This window comes from Microcaecilia unicolor, chromosome 2, assembly GCF_901765095.1.
Source record: "Microcaecilia unicolor chromosome 2, aMicUni1.1, whole genome shotgun sequence".
In the NCBI taxonomy this organism is placed as follows: Eukaryota; Metazoa; Chordata; class Amphibia; order Gymnophiona; family Siphonopidae; genus Microcaecilia; species Microcaecilia unicolor.
In genome coordinates, this window is record NC_044032.1 from 455,610,801 (window position 1) to 455,628,805 (window position 18,005).

General features: G+C 42.3%; 1 protein-coding gene across 5 annotated transcripts in view; it reads left to right on the forward strand.

Moving 5' to 3' along the window:
• Positions 1-18,005, forward strand: part of EXOC6B (exocyst complex component 6B) — a 1,013,473-nt gene that overhangs the window by 389,861 nt on the left and 605,607 nt on the right. For all 5 annotated transcript variants that reach the window (XM_030190960.1, XM_030190961.1, XM_030190962.1 and 2 more), the window contains exon 8: positions 8,166-8,234. In XM_030190960.1, the coding sequence (XP_030046820.1) occupies positions 8,166-8,234 (69 nt within the window). The remainder of the gene's footprint in view (positions 1-8,165; positions 8,235-18,005) is intronic.

Genomic DNA, 18,005 nt, shown 5'->3' on the forward strand with positions numbered 1-18,005 from the left:
TCCCTGAACCAACCCTAAGGAAAGCTGTTGTTTGACTGCAGATTGGCCCTATTTTGTTTGTAACAGCTTTATTCGGTGCCTCGGAGTTTTGCTTATCTCTTTTCAACCGGCCTCGGCACGAAACACCATAAGAAATATATATATTCATCAAAGGAGCGGCTGTCCGTTGCTCCTGATGGTCAGCTAGTCGGTTGGCTGACGGAGAGCCCGTTTGCAACGGCGGTGCGGTGGTGGGTGCCAGAGTGTGAAGACCAGCTCTTGATTGGGAGCGGTGCAGTGCTGGGAGCTGGTTGGGCTGGTGGTCGGCTCGTCCTGGTCCAGTTTTTTCCCCTCCAGCCTTTCTCCGGGCCGATGGCGTCTCTGCACTGTGGGCCTTCTTCCTGCAAGCTCCACCCGAGCCACTCACCGCTCGGCTTTGTCTCCGGACCAGGGTCGTCTCCTACATTGCCATCCCAGTCTACTGTAAGCCACTTTGAGCCCGCATTCTGTGGGAAAAATTAGGGTAAAAATGCGATAAATAAATATTGGATGCTGATATTGCTGTGTTTCACTACTCCTAATTTTTGTTTGTCAGGTCTCATCATGAGCATAATAGGTGGTGGTAGATCAAAGTGGCCATCTTGTCTGCACAGAAAGGCAGTTAAGGTTGTAATTACACTATGTACAGGCTACCCCAATGCCTTTATTGCCATTAAGGTATCTTGTGCATTTATCTCATGCAGTTTCAACACCATTTTTGTTCTTACCACCTTCTCCAGGAGGATATTGCATGCATCCATTATGCTTTCTATGAAAGAATATCTCCAGATGTTGCTCCTACCTGCTTGTAGTCTCCTATTTTTTTTGAAAAAGGTTTATCTCTTATGCCTACCATTCAAGTAATTTAAACATCTCTTACCTTGCTATCTCAACAATTCTTCTTGCTTTATATGATGGGAGGATGTCTTGATCTATAGGGAGGAAAGGGGGGTGGGTTGTTTTGAGGGATTGTTGTTACTGCTACAATGAAAAATGTGAGTGAAAGCAACATACAACAGCAGTAACATGACGATAAGATTTCCCCTTGTCCCTCACTTCCTCTAGGGTATGATATATTTCATGAGTTAAACATGCACTACTGCCTGTATGCAGATAACATTGATTTTTTTCCATTTGACAAGTGTTTCGGAGTAGTTTTGTTTTTAACAAAAGGAGCTATGTAAATCCAAATGATTGTTCTGGTATTTTTCTCCGAGATAATTGGGTGTTGGGGTACCATTTTGCAAGGGAATTATTTAAACTGCTAGTCAGATTTCTGGTGATGTCATCGGCAAGATGACGGGTAAACCGGGAGCTCCGTGCAAGCCCTGAATAATTAGCTATTAGTGAGCATACTCCTTGCGAATTCACATATTTTCTCTGGGACATTGATAACGATACCTTACCGGACTTCCATGATGTCCAAATGAAGAGCAGGCGAGATCAAAAAATACTTTCCAGCCATGGGCCACTCTGACTCGAGTAGTGCACGCAGTGCATGTGGTGTGATGGAAACGGAGATGCCTAGTGGCGCACAGGAAGATTCCACAGCTCTCACTTACCTCGATGGTGACACAGCAGTAGCAGAGGAGCCACTCATGAAACAAGATTTACAGCTGATGCTGCAGGAACTGAAGTGTGCTTGGCAGAACTACAAGACCTGTGTAAAGGCCTGGAGCATTTGGGCACCTGCGCTGTAGAAGTGGAACAGCAGCACTATGGGCAAATGCTTTGTTTTTGAGAAGCTATGGGATCAGTGGAGACTCATACAGTAGATAGTGGCCCTTATTGAAAAAATTTATGATTTGGAAAATCAGGCCCACCACAATAATCTCTGGGTTTGAGGTGTTCCGGAATAGGAGGTCGATGAACATTGTGACATCATAGTGCATGAGGTCTGCAAGCTAATCTTGGCCAGAATTTTGGATGGCACAGCACCTGTGGAGAAGATTACTCTGGAATAGGTGCTTTGAGCCCTGAGACCCCAACGCGCCAACCGTCCATATGATGTGATGTTTTGCTTTCATTCCTTTTTGCTGAAGAAGAGGATTTTACAAAGTGCGCGCAAGGAGGGCTGTATTCTTTATAAGGGCCCCCGTGTAGAGATTTACCAAGACTTAATCTGCAACAACTCTCTAAAAGCATAGATAATTCCATGACATTACTACTCTTTTGTGCAGAGAGAGGATCCGCTATAAATGGCTCTTTTCTATTTGGGATGGCTTTCTTCCTTGGAGGGAAGAGTCACCGTGTGAAATATGTGGTAGATGTACAAGTGATTTTGAGGAAAGCGGGATTGTGGAAACTTCCAGATTCAACATTGGAGAATGGGGTACCCCCTCCAACACTCCACTTGCAGCGGATCCCCGAGGACAGTAATCATTTAAGCGCCAATCCTTGGACCAGGCGAAACTATTGGGCACTGCAACCTGAGAGCTCACCTTTGAGCTACTTGTTCTTTAGATGCATAAGGAGTGTGCTTTGACCATTTTTACCCAGGAAGGTGCAAGGGGGGAGGGGGAGGAAGTGTATGAAATACAAAGAGGTTTGCATGATTTAGGGTACACACATAAGTTACTTCCTTTGGAAGGGGGAAGGGGGAGGGAAGAGTGGAGAGGGGGAGCTGTTTGTTTGGATACAGTTTTTGTACCTATTAATTGTTATAGCTGTGGGTTATGTCCCTTGTGGCCAGTTTAGTACTGTGTTATTATGGTTGGTGAATTTATTGATTCTTATTAATGGCTGACCTTAAGTTGATTATTTGGAATGTTGGTGGATTAAGTTCCCCAATAAAAAGGAAGAAAATATTGACAGCATTAAAACGCCAAGGTGTGGGGATAGCATTGCTCCAGGAGACCCACCTTGGTACTATAGAACACAGCAAACTACGCAGGAAATGGGTGGGCACCTGTTATTATTCGACAGCTTCAGTGTCATGAAGGGCGAGGACAGTGATATTGTTCAATAAAAACATCCTGTATGTAGAATATCAATCCCACACTGATACGCAAGGACACTGGGTCCTGGTTCATTGCTCTCTGTATGGGAAACCTTACATACTTGTGTCTTTTTATACACCCCAAATGTGTATGATCGTTCTTTTTTCCAGCTTTGCTTCATGAGTTACTTGCATTTCCCAGATGCTTCCTTATAGTTGGAGGGCATTTTAATGCAGTGGGGTATCCCCAACTAGATAGAAAAACTACGGCTAGGGCCTCATTGCCCTCCCACTGCTAGGGAGGTGCTCTCCTATGTCCAGCTCTAAATCTCATTGATATTTGGTGGATTTTATACCCTGGAGAAAATGAATATACCCATGTGTCCCAAGCCCACCTATGTAAAAGTAGACTGGACTATTTGCTGCTTTCCAATTCCTGCCAGGAGTGGACATTGTTCATGTGAGGATTTCTGATCATGCTATGGTTCAGTTAGATTTGCATAACCTTCATATGTCCTGGAGGCCCCTTTTGGTGAATGCCTTTTGGGATGACGAGAACTTTCAAGCCTTTCTCACCAAAAAGTGGAAGGACTACTGTGTGAACAATAGCCAACATACTCAAACTCTGGGGTTGTTTTGAGAAGTGGGAAAAGCTGTGCTCGGGGGGATTACCTCCTATCAGTCACATAAATGCAAAAGCCTAAATCATCAGATCCTCTATCTGTATACACCGTTAGACCAAGCTCGTTGTGTGTTGGCGCATAATTTGACTCTTGAAAATTATGAACAGTATTCTCACCTGTAGTGTACCTTAAATGGGCTGATTCACCAGCACACTGTGAGTACTATGTTGAACAGGAAGCATAGATTCTTCCGTTATGGTAATCGCATGAAAATTTGTTTAGCATGATTGTTGCGTACCGAGTGTGGCTCTTGTTTTATTCTGGTTTTGTGGGGCCCTGGGGCCAACTTGTTAACAGACAATACAGCAATACAGTCAACGAGTTTTTATAAGACTCTATATTCAGCCTGGAATTTGGATTCAGATGATGTTAAGAATTTTCGGCAGGGTAACTGTGATGGAGGAGGATCTGATGATTTTTGAATGCCCATCTTCATGTGGGTGAGTTGTAGTATGCCATCAAAACTTCTGCCTCTTGGACGTCCCTGGGTCTGGGCGGCCTACCCCTTCATTTTTATAAACTCTTGGGGCATGAAGTAATTCCTGCCCTGGTGGCTGTGTATGAGAAGTCTTTTTGTGTGGGTCATTTGCCCCCTAGCATGAGGGGAGCTACAATTGTTCCAGTATTGATGCCGGGCAAGGACTCTCACTTGACTAGCTCTTATAGGCCTATATCTTTGCTAAATGTAGATGCTAAGATTACGCCAAGATTTTGGCAAATAGGTTGCTTACCATTATTCCAAAATTGGTAGCTCCACAACAAGTGGGTTTCGTGAAAGAAAGGAATATGGTGGCAAATGTCTGGTGCTTAAGTGCCAAGGAGATAACCACCACTAATCATCTTGATTACTTATTAGAAAGTTTTGACATAGAAAAAGCTTTCGATTTGGTCAGGTGGCCTTATCTATGGGAAGCCTTGGATGCTTCATCTTTCAGGCCCCTGTTTTTGATATGATTCTTGTCTTGTATCAGGATCATTGGGTGCAGCTTGCAGCTTTTGGTGAACAATGTCTTGTCTGCCCCTTTGAAATTTCTCATGGCACGAGACAGGGATGTCCATTATCCCTTATCTTATTTATCTTATTATGGAGCCTTTGGCTTTGAAACCTCACAATGCTCCCAACATCCACGGCATTCCTGTTTAAACAGGGGAGTTTTGCATAGCCCTATTTGTAGGTGAGTTCCTTCTAGCTTTCACAAACCCATTTGATTCTCTGCAGAGAGCAATGGGCATCCTTGACCACTTTGGTCAGGTTTCGGATTTGTGGATTAATGCTGACAAATCTGAAACCCTGAGTTTAACACTGAATCTAGACTGTAGGTATCCAGGAGTATTCCCATTAAGGTGGGTGAAGGAAATATTTGGGGTTATATATTTCCAGTGTTCTTTCCAATCTATATCACTGCAATATACCTCCCTTATTACAAACTTCCAAACTATTATGTGACAAGTAGCATGACATGCCATTATCTTTGTGGGGTGAATTGCTCTTGTAAAAATTATATTGCTACCAAAATGGCTTTATCCCATGCAGCATTTGCCTTTGATTCTGAAGCCTTTTGACCTGCGATGCTAAAATGGAATAATATGGAGGCTTCTCTGGGCTGAAAAAGGATGAGGTTAGCGATGCATCATCTTCAGTTGGTGCGTCAAGATGGAGGCCCGGGCTTACTGGATCTTTGTGTTTATAACATTGCATGCCACTTGCACTATCTGAGATTGGGTCTTTAATACTTCTAAGTTTTGTGATGTCTCTTTTGAGCAAATCATGGGTGACTCTTTGTCACTAGCTTACTTGTTAGCTCGTTCGGAGTCTTTACCTTGCCTGCTGAAACATCACCCATTTTTGAAATCTATGTGGTGGGCCTGGGCATCTCTCCGGAGGAGATTTGGGTTGCATTCTTTTTGCTGTCGCTACTTGCCCTTAGTAATGCAGCGTTTCCTCTGGGCATGATGCCCCGTGTTTTCCATCACTGGGCAGTAAAAGGGGTCTGGGAACTCTGGAGCAGGTTCTAGACCCGGATGATCCAGTATTATTATCTTTTGAAGATCTCAAACTTTTGACTTCTCTCCCATTTGAAGCTTTCCCATTATGTTCATCCTGTCCTCCAGAAATATCCAGCAGACTTTTCAGAATCCCGCTTTGACAAACATTGGCCCCTTTCTGCAGTCAAGAGGGGTCTAACTGGACGTTGTTATGAATTTTATCAGAAACACCTTGCCTCTTGAGTTATTGCAGAAGATTGTTCAACTTTGGATAACAGACTTTGGATCGGCTTTTGCAGAGTCTGGCACAGAGGTCCCAGTAAGCGTAAGGTGTCTATTTGCAGGAACTGCATTATAAATTCTTATTATGGATGTATATCCATCTATCCAGAACCTGCAAGATGGGTCTCCCATCAGATGGGACCTGTCTCAAATGTGGAGTACTGTCTGCATCATATAAACATTGTTTCTGGGACTGCCCGAAATTTTGGTGTGCGGTAATCATCTAGCACAGCCACTGGACAGCTACTCTTGATCATTGTTTATTGGATGATGTTACTGATATCATGGAAGGCACCTAAGTTTCTGGTTTGTTTTATGTAAAGCTTCATTGATCGGTAAGCACTGTATTCCTTTGCAATGGATACATACAAAGCCACCAACACTTACCCAGTGGCATAATCAGATCTATGAGTTATTGCGTATGGAGCGCTTGTCAGGAACACTAAAAACAAAAAGAAATAAGTGCCTCTTTATCTGGTCCCCATATATTAATACCTTGTCTCTACAGGTTTGTTTGGCAATTTTGAACACCTTAACCCTGTAAATTGTGTATTTATATAGTACTTGTTGTAAACAATTGTTCTTTTGCATAACTTGCCCAGAGGGGAATGGGATGGGGCGGGTGGGGGGTTGTTTTGGGCAGGGCAACATATTCTGCAGTTGGCTATGGCTAATCTGTTGTTGTGACTGTTTCAATTTCTTAATAAAAACATATTTCACATAAGCTGCTAGTCAAAGGTGGGTGAATTTCCAGAAAGGGGATAATGAGCAGTACCAAACAATTGCTGTTCTCTTAGGCTTCTGTGGCTGGCATCATGATTATTGCTGTTGTCTGGGTCTTGCCAAGTCTGAGTAAGTGGAACTGACATTTCAGCCATCATGCTGTGGTTTTCTTCAGGGTATGCTGTGAGGTCTGCAGTTTGTCTTTATATATAGTGGGTTCTCAAACCTGATTGGCTGGGGTTTGAGGTTGGTGGTTTCTTCGGGAAGGCAGGAGATTTCAGTGGGAAATGAAGGCATTGGTCACAGATTTGAAGTTTGGAGGGAAATGAGACTAGCAGTTCATTGGAGCAGTCATCTGGAGGAGGGAGAAATTTCTGAAGGTCATATTATAAACTTTGGGAGAAGGAAAGCTATTGGGGTGCTGACATTTTTTAAAAGTCAATGTTACCCTTCCTGCCAGCCCCTGAGCCAATCACAAAAGGTGACATTTAGCAATGAGCTGCGGATTACTGCTGAGATTTTGACATGGCAGTAATTTGCATGCTTATTGATTACAGTCTGCCACAGTATTTTTTTTTTCTTTCTGTATCAATTTTGTGGTAGAATGCTGGCTCTACTGAGAGGCTTTCTGCAAGAGCCCCCTCTGATTTCTGTGTGTAGTCCTGTTTGCTTGCTTGCTCACCTGTTACTGAGGTATGAGGAATTTATCTTATCCCTTTAGACTATAAAATGTGTATATGTATATAATAGGTGTGTAGTGTAATGTTATCCATTTTGAAGCATTTCCTTAGTGATTTAATAAGTACACTTCAAGGTGCCTTTATCAATAATATTTAGCAGATAATCAAATGTAACCTAATTACTTTCTTAATGGGTCTGTGTAGCAAAATTGGTAGATGATATAATAATCTTTTCTCAGATAATTGTTAAATTAAGACATTTTTTAAGTAAGGAAGAGCATTGTTCTGAATTTGATAACTCATTTTGAAGTTTTGTTGCGGCTGTTTTGACATTTTAAACTGTGTAAATTACAGCTGCCATATCTTTTTAAAATTCTATGTTCTTTTACGTATAAATGAAAGTTTGATGCAGAAAGTGCTGTAATATTAACCTTTCAGAAGCTGTAAGGAAACAATAAAAATTAGTTTTATTTTCAAACTCCATTGTCTGGTGCATGAAACATAAAAAGAGTGTTATCATCAAATGATTTGCACCCTTTCAATATACAAAATAGGTACCTGAATATATGTAAACCGCTTTGGATATAGTTGCAAATTCCTCAGAAAGGCGGTATATCAAGTCCCATTTCCCTTTCCCTTACTATTGCATATTCATTATACCTATGGTAAAAGAACTTTCTAGAGTTTAAAATTGTTAAGAACTACTATGGTAAAGTACCATTTCATAAACCCTCATTATATTGGACATCTAGAGCCAAATGAAAGTGTGTAACCACAGAGCATATGTGATTTGCGGGCTGTTCATTTGATGTAGTTTGTGCTTATTTTCCCTCTGTTTCCTGATATTTTTGATAGGTACCAGGAGCTCAAGACTTGGTCGATTTCTCCCCTGTCTACCGATGCTTACATATATATTCTGTTCTGGTGAGTCAGCCTTCATTTGATGCTCTCAGGATACAGTTCTAGTAATTGTATTGGTCTCTAAAATAATGGATTTTTTGCAGGTTTTCCTACCTTTTATTGAACCAATGTGACTGTTATCAAAAAAATGTTCTTGTGCATGAACTTTCAATATCAACTAGGTCTCTTCTTTCACTGTTGTTTCTAAGTAAACTAAAGGGGGAGTTATCAACCTGGGTTACTGTTTGTATTTAGGTCTCATTGCATAAAATAGGACCTGTGCTAAAATGCATTAGTTGTAAACTAGTCCATCTTAATGGTAGCTCGTGTTGATAACTTCCCCCGTAAGTATACTTCATATATTGGATCTGCTAAAGTTGACCAGCTTGTGTAAATGGTGCTATATCTGTCCACAGATAGTGAGAGAGGAACTGTATCTTATCATGTGGAAGTAAAATATGCATGAAGACTTAAATGATCAACCCAAGGTTATAAAATAATTGGTCACAATATTCCAACAGACTACATATGCTTACATTTTATCATGATACCGTGTTTTGATCCTACCAATACTGCTATTAATAGTTAACATTTCTGTGGTGCTAGTAGATGCATACAGCACTGTATAAACACAGAGTAAAGGACAGTTCTTAATCAGCAGAGCTTAGCATCTCTGTGAGGTCCACAGACAAATAATTTGTGGTCTTCTCAAGGCATAATACAGAAATAAACAAGTGTTCAGCTTTCTGAATTCCAAAACATAATAATCTGCTGGTGTGCAGGGATAGGAGCATACCATACCCAGTACATAGAGAAGATTTCAGCAAGTAGTCCAGAATCAAAGAAAAAAGGCCAAGGAGTTAGTGTAGTCATTCAAAACCAATGTCCTTTATTAAAGATCATGAGAAAGGAAGGAGAAAACTCAGAATTTTAAAACAGCTCTAGTATAACCACCCCCCCAACTTCCTGGCCCTAACTTGTTTCACTTAGTTGCATGCATGGATTCAAAGCTGTATATAGCTAGTCAAAAGAAACTCTTCTCCTTTAGCAATTTTCTTTGTATGTTTTGCTGTATTTATTTGGCTATTTAAATATTACATATACACATCCACATAAGCACAGAAATAATTCTTGGAAGGCAATATGTTAGAATCAGAAAGACAAAACTAATAGAAAGGTGACAAGCAAAGAGGACTTCCTCTAAATATGTCAGATATATCTAGGAAATTTAGTTCTTAAAACAGCTGGAAGCAATTTCTTTCAAAATTCAGGGGCTTTTTTACTAAGCCGTAGCAAAAAGTGGCCTGCGGCAGTACAAGCGTGTCCTCTGTGCGCACGCCGGGCCAGTTTGCGTCCTGGAAAAAGGGCCTTTATTAAGGGTCTGGAAAATGGGACATGCAGCAAAATAAAAAGCAACGCACGTCCATTTTCAGCCCGAGACCTTAACGCCACCCATTGACATAGCGGTAAGGTCTCACGCGCTACCTGGGCTGTAGGCATGCGGTGCACTCCCATTGCCGTTTACTGCAGGATACACACCATGTAGTAGAAAATAGAAAATATTTTCTGCCGAGTGTTTTCAGCGCACGCCAAATTCAGAACTACCACCCGGGGCACGCAGTAGCGGAGCGGTAATGCTGTTTTGGCACACACTGGACGTGCGTAGGCCCTTACACGCCTTTGTAAAAGGGCCCATCAAAGATTTATATGAACTGGAGAAGTAAATTCATGAATCAGACTTGACTGAACTAACCATATCAACTCTGTAAGGGCCTCATTTACGAAAATGCGCTACAATGTTTACATTTGATATTAGTAAAGAAGTCTCATTGAATAAAATGGAAGCTGTTCTGTCAATGCATGTTGAATGGCATCATTGCACACTAATATTATAGTACACTTCAGTAAATATAGCCTAAGTGAATAAAAACATAAGAGAGTTGTGCATATTTAGGCCACTGGTTCATCAAGCACAGCAGCTCATCTCTTGACAGTGGCCAGTTTTATACCTAGCAGATCCTACTGGGGCATTCTCATTCTTTTCTTTCTTATTGGAAGCCTAAACCTTTTACTCTGCCCCAGGTGCAAGAGGATAATGTTAGATAGTTTCATGGAGTGGCCCTTAGCCTAGTATTATTGATGGTGTAAATAAATGTTCCTTATTAATTTACTCCACTCTACTGTTCAGCTTTTCTTCATAAAGGATCTATTCCATTCCCTTATATTTTTGTTGCCCTTTGTTTGCAAAATGGGTTTAAAAGGAACATTATGATCAGGGCTTTGAAGTCGGAGTTGGAAGCAATTTTGAGTGAAGTTGGTAAAAATGTACCAACTCTGAATCCAGCTTCAAAATAAAAACGTACAATGTTATAATATATGTAACTTTTATCAATATATATCAAACATATAAATGGCGAGTGACCGTACTCACTCGCAAATGCGCAGTAGAGACTTCCCTCTCTGTCCCGCCCCCGCGTCAATACGTGATGACGGGGGCGGGACAGTGAGGGAAACTGTGCGAAGCCGCTGACGTCGCTACCACTCCCCCCACCCCACCCCCAAGGTCGCCGCCGCTGCCCCCCCCTCCACCCAGCCCGAGCACTCTCTTCGGTATTGAACTTACATTGGCGAAACGCAGCACGCAGAACAGCTGAGCTCCCGTCGCCCTTTCTTCCCTGCCTGTGTCCTGCCCTCGCAGACGTTACGTCACATGAGGGCGGGACACAGGCAGAGAAGGAAGGCTGACAGGAGCTCAGCTGATCTGCGTGCTGCCTGCGTTTCACCGATGTAAGTTCAATACCGAAGAGAGGGCCCGGGCCAGGTGCAGGGGTGGTGGCGGTGACTCCTGGGGACTGGTAGCGGCGACCTTGGGGGGGAGGGGCAGCGGCGAGGGGAGGGGGCCTTGCCAAAACCCCATACTAGCCCGTTTTAACGGGTTCAATGGCTAGTATATACAGTGGGGGAAATAAGTATTTGATCCCTTGCTGATTTTGTAAGTTTGCCCACTGACAAAGACATGAGCAGCCCATAATTGAAGGGTAGGTTATTGGTAACAGTGAGAGATAGCACATCACAAATTAAATCCGGAAAATCACATTGTGGAAAGTATATGAATTTATTTGCATTCTGCAGAGGGAAATAAGTATTTGATCCCCCACCAACCAGTAAGAGATCTGGCCCCTACAGACCAGGTAGATGCTCCAAATCAACTCGTTACCTGCATGACAGACAGCTGTCGGCAATGGTCACCTGTATGAAAGACACCTGTCCACAGACTCAGTGAATCAGTCAGACTCTAACCTCTACAAAATGGCCAAGAGCAAGGAGCTGTCTAAGGATGTCAGGGACAAGATCATACACCTGCACAAGGCTGGAATGGGCTACAAAACCATCAGTAAGACGCTGGGCGAGAAGGAGACAACTGTTGGTGCCATAGTAAGAAAATGGAAGAAGTACAAAATGACTGTCAATCGACAAAGATCTGGGGCTCCACGCAAAATCTCACCTTGTGGGGTATCCTTGATCATGAGGAAGGTTAGAAATCAGCCTACAACTACAAGGGGGGAACTTGTCAATGATCTCAAGGCAGCTGGGACCACTGTCACCACGAAAACCATTGGTAACACATTACGACATAACGGATTGCAATCCTGCAGTGCCCGCAAGGTCCCCCTGCTCCGGAAGGCACATGTGACGGCCCGTCTGAAGTTTGCCAGTGAACACCTGGATGATGCCGAGAGTGATTGGGATAAGGTGCTGTGGTCAGATGAGACAAAAATTGAGCTCTTTGGCATGAACTCAACTCGCCGTGTTTGGAGGAAGAGAAATGCTGCCTATGACCCAAAGAACACCGTCCCCACTGTCAAGCATGGAGGTGGAAATGTTATGTTTTGGGGGTGTTTCTCTGCTAAGGGCACAGGACTACTTCACCGCATCAATGGGAGAATGGATGGGGCCATGTACCGTACAATTCTGAGTGACAACCTCCTTCCCTCCGCCAGGGCCTTAAAAATGGGTCGTGGCTGGGTCTTCCAGCACGACAATGACCCAAAACATACAGCCAAGGCAACAAAGGAGTGGCTCAGGAAGAAGCACATTAGGGTCATGGAGTGGCCTAGCCAGTCACCAGACCTTAATCCCATTGAAAACTTATGGAGGGAGCTGAAGCTGCGAGTTGCCAAGCGACAGCCCAGAACTCTTAATGATTTAGAGATGATCTGCAAAGAGGAGTGGACCAAAATTCCTCCTGACATGTGTGCAAACCTCATCATCAACTACAGAAGACGTCTGACCGCTGTGCTTGCCAACAAGGGTTTTGCCACCAAGTATTATGTCTTGTTTGCCAGAGGGATTAAATACTTATTTCCCTCTGCAGAATGCAAATAAATTCATATACTTTCCACAATGTGATTTTCCGGATTTAATTTGTGATGTGCTATCTCTCACTGTTACCAATAACCTACCCTTCAATTATGGGCTGCTCATGTCTTTGTCAGTGGGCAAACTTACAAAATCAGCAAGGGATCAAATACTTATTTCCCCCACTGTATATAATTTTGTGCAGGTTCTTTCTTCAAACTTCAAATACATATATTTTGCATTCTGTTAAATCTAATTTTGAACATAAAGAAATATCCTATGTTTCTGTAATTAATCAAATTTCTCTTAGAGTCAGACAATAGGAAAATAGAGGAGTTGGAGTCAAAGGTTTGGTGTACTGACTCCACAGCCTTGATTTACTTTCTCCTTCTCTTTTTTTCTTTTTTTTCCAGAATAAATTTTTTTCTTTTTTTTAATTGCTACATGTTAATCTACAGATTGCAGTATATTGACCATAATAATTTCAAAGTCTTTCTCCTGAGTAGTAATGCCTAATGTGGAACCTGACATTGTTTAGTTTAGCTTAGTTTATTGAATGCTTGATATACCGCCCTTCACGGGGCATCAGAGTGGTTTACAATAATTAATAACAAAAGGAAAAAGGAACTCCATCCAAATTCAGGAAAGGACAGCAGAGAAAGAAAACACACATCTTGGTCCAGGATCAACAGCCAAGAATCACCGTACAGTGACCGAAGCGGTGAAAGCTATGGTGAAGAGGTGGGCCTTCAAAACAGCCCAAAAATGGGGTAGGACTGCTCAGTATGAAGGTCTAGCGGGAGGACATTCCATAGGGAGGGAGCCACATAAAAAAAAGGCTGAGTGCCGGGTGGGCTCAAGACGAGCAGAGTGAGTAGGTGAGAGAGAGAGGCAGAAGGTTAATGCCTAGCACAAGGCTCGGGCTGGGATATAGGAAGAAATAAGGACAGACAAATAGGATGGGCAGCCTGTATATAGGGACTTATGGACCAGGGTAAGGAGCTTAAACCGTTTATAGTTAGGATTATTTTCCCCTATGTACTTCCCTTTCGCACTTGTTCAGCTTACACTGATATTCTTTTTTTTTTTCGCTCTCCCTCCTTACAGTGTCATTCTGTAATATTAAATATTATGTGAAAGGGGTTGAATACTTAAGTGTTGGGGAATGTGCCCTAATCTTCATCAAAATCATACACTGCAAAATATTAATGGATAAAATACACTCAAAGTTATGGAAAGTGTAGGCTGTCTGTCTTAAGTTGCAGAATTTATTTTCCTTAGCATCTGCAGCAGATGAATCCAGAGACTTGGGGGTTGTGACCATCTACCAGTAGGTGGACATAGAGAGCACTGAACTTTGTCTTATAGGACAGTATGCGCCTTTGTTAGTCAGTATCCTCCGGATTCTATGTAGCACGCCTAGCATTCTGCGCCGAAATCCAAGCAGATTCTGTAAAGGTGCGTGCAACTTAATTGGCTTAACAAAGCCGATCAGCATTGATAACAACACTTAACAAGCAATAATGAGCACTAATTGACAATATTTAGAATTTACACACACAGATCGCTAAGTGTATTCTGTAATGCAGTGCGCTTAAATTTTAATGTGCACAGGCAAAAAGGGGCCTGGTTATGGGCGGGGAAATGGGCGTTTTGTGGGCATTCTAAAATTTACACACGTAGTTATAGAATATGGCTCAGTGGACCTAAATCTACGTGCTGGAATTTACATCATGTTTTTGTTGGTGTAAATGGATGTACGCAATTTTATTCACTGGGATATCAACTACGCGTATTCTATATACCACACCTAAATCTAGGCGCCGCTTATAAAATATGCTTAGACGTAAATGTTTTCCACGCTGATTTTTTAGGCGACATATATAGAATCTCCCCTTCTATTTCTCCCTATATCTCTATCTCCAGCAGGCAGTGGACAGTCTGGTTGTGCCAAGTGCGTCCAGCCACTTTCTCCTTCCTCATACGGTTAAAAAAAAAAAAAGGATTACAGCAGCTTTGCCTGCTTGTGTGGCTACTTGGATGTTGGATGGGGTTGCCTATGCTGCTATCTGTATATTCTGGGCCAGAGCAGTGAGTCAGAATTTGTTCCTGGAGATTTGATGAATGTTCCTTTACATTTTTCTCCCTCTTCGGGCTTACTTGCGGTTTCACTTTTAACTTGCAGTAGTGGCAGAGCCTTGTGAATGCTGCTCTCATTATGCTAAGCACTCTCCAATACTGTTTGCATCAGGTGAACTCCTGGAACTTGAAGGTGAGCCACTGCAAGAAATTTGAGCGTGGATGCAAGACATTAAAGCAGATCTAAAGGTGGCACGTACCGAAATTACCACCCTGGGCTCGGATCTTCGCAGCGAGATTAGCGCATTGGGTAACTACGTAGCAGAAACCAGAAGAGCAGGCAGAGACGATGAGCACACTGACCTTACAAGTTAAAGACACACAATCGGAAGCCCACAGATGTGGGATAAACTGGAGGACCTGGAGAACCAGAATAGCCAATGCAACGTGCGATTCTGTGGCCTAACAGATACACCACTCTATGCGGATTGCGAGGTGGTTATACAGAAGATAGTCTTCACACTGCTTGCAGAGGTACAAGTAAGCATAGAGCCCTCTGAGGTACAAATAGAATTGGCACACCGATCTTTGGGGTCCTCTAGAGCTAATCAAACTCGAGAACTGATTGCATGTTTTTCTGACTTCAAACTAAAGGAAAGGGTCATGCATGCGTCTCGCAAGACGGATAACTTTACTCCATAGAACTTTGCAGAGACTTAGCCATGGCCACATTAAAGCGGAGAGCAGACCTCAAACCTATCACACAATACCTTCGCTTTCAGGGTATTCAATACAAATGGGGCCACCCGTTTGCATTAAGATTTTACAAGAATGGAAAGCTCCATCAGGTGCGCAAGGCTTCGGAAGCTAACAAGATCTTCCCAAATGATGCCCTCAATATGGCGGAACCATCTACACAGTGGTCTGTGACATCGAAGGCATTGCGATCCCGCTGGCAGAGAATCACGAAGGGCAAGGGACGCCTACAGTGGCAACTTTCTGATACTACTTTAAAACATCAAGGCTAATTATCTAAATCCCGTGAGGAATTTTCAGAATACTAAGATATTCACTGTGACTTTGCCATCCAGATTTAACAGGCAACACTTTAATCATGGCTAGTTCCTGAGAGGTTCTGGTGTCCTCTCAATGTAAGACTGGACTACTGTAGTGGAAGTGAATTTTAAAGATTGTTTTTCAACTCTGCCTTGACCAACAAGTGCACTCAGGGGTCTGTATTTTTAATTAGAAGTAATTCTGTTTAAAAATGATTGTTTAACTTTGATTGTGTGAAAATAAGTTGGAATGTAGAAGATAAGACACAGCTCTAATTCATTTGGTATGTGAAAGGAGAGGTAGAGCCTGTTTCGAGTTTAGACTGGCCACCTGAACTGAGAAACATGTGACCACATTACCAAAGTATGGCTTGTTTACCAAAACAGAGAAATTCTCAAGCATTCTGTAATTTTCCTTAGCTCTGAACATGAGTTCTAAGCCTAATAAAAAAGGGGGACCTTTTACAGTGAAGCTGGAAGCTCATCTATGGGTGGATGCGTTGCATAGAATTAGACTTCTGGTCAAACTCCAGCTTTGCTGAAAAAGGGGCTTCTCTCAGCTGATGTAAAAAGCCTGGATGTATATTATAGTGTATTATTGCTTCTTTTCCTGGTCTAGAAACTCCTAGCATTGCTTGGATGTAGGGATCAGTGATGTAATCATTGTTTCTTTTCAGTTATATAGCTAATCATTGTGTATATAGCTTAATTATTGTATATATCTTAATCGTATATTTTAGAACCTCTAATAAAAGTCTCATTTACCTAATGCGAATCCAAAAGAATCCACAGTAATTACTGAGTAGTCTGTGTCAGTAAAGCAGGCTGTAAAACCAGGTCAGAACAACCACTTGAGCTAGGATTGCCTCCTTCTATTTGTCATAATAGACGTGTGTGATTTACAAGTTTTATAGTTTTCTTCTATTACCAGGGTGGGGTCACTTCCTCCTTAGACATCCTTGCACCAAAGTAGTAGGAGTGTCATGTTTTTGTGGAAGGGGAAGAGAAGGGGATTTCTATGCTGCCTAATGGAGATGTTGGCTAACTCTCGGGCTTCTTATGTAGTAATGAGACCCTCATATATTTTAGAGTATGAGATCATTTGAAGACCGATTATAGGCTGTTTACCAAAATACTAGCTAGAAGACTTCAACGGATAATGCCATACCTGGTACACAAGGACCAAGCTGCTTTTATTTTCATATGAGTTCCCTTGTGCAGGGAGCAGATGTGTCTCCTGTATAAATGACACATCTGCCTGTAGACGCTGTTATCTCTTTAAACATTAGTGCCCTTACATTTCTCACCCTTAATGTTAAGGGGTTAAAGTCATCTGTGAAAAGGCAGCTAATATTTAAAGAGATACAGCATCTACAAGCGGATGTGTCTTTTATAAAGGAGACACATTTGCTCCCTGCACATGAGCACCAATGTCACCATAGGCGACTCTCCAACATCTACTTTGCATCAAGCTACACTAACAAAAAAAAGAGAGGGGTATTGATAGCACTTTCCATGAGATACCTCTGGCAGATGAAGTGCATCTTCCGAGACCGAGGTGGGCAATATATACTCTTAGTGTTGCAACAAGAAACTTTTATTGATGAGCTGTCAGCTGTCCTCTCCAGGCATATAGAAGGCACCTTACTGGTTGGAGGTGACTTTAACCTTACCTTATTTCCAGCTTTGGATAACTCCACAGCGTGAGTGATGTACTCTTGTTCGGATCATACTCGATTGCACAGTTTTATAGGCAAATGGCAATTGCTTGATTTATGTCGACATTTAAACCCCTTGACGTGTAGCTACATGTATACTCAGCTGCCCCCCCCCCCCCCCCCCACCGTTTCCACAGTGTTGTTTTGATGATAAACTGATGGTAGATCCTTCCAATATCACACACATAGAAAAAGACCTAAAGGAATATGTAGTCACTAATGATAATGGGGAAGTATCTTCAGGGATATTGTGGGAGGGCCTCAAGGCCATTAACCAAGGAAAAGTGATTGCATTATAGGCTTACTTATGATGCCAAACAAGGGCTCAGACTCAGAAATTACATACCAGACTTTCCAACCTCACCTCACAGGTGTTACAGAATCTTCATGCCTCTCAAATTGCAGAATGTATCCATCGGGTTCGGTTGGAACTTAATGAGCTTCAGTTGGCTGAGATATTGGAGCGCCTTCAATGGGTTCAACAAACTTACTTTGAATTTGACAATAAAGCCTTGCGTCTTTTAGCATTTAAACTTAAAAAACGCTCCACCAGTAATCATATTTTGACTATCCTAGATGAAACT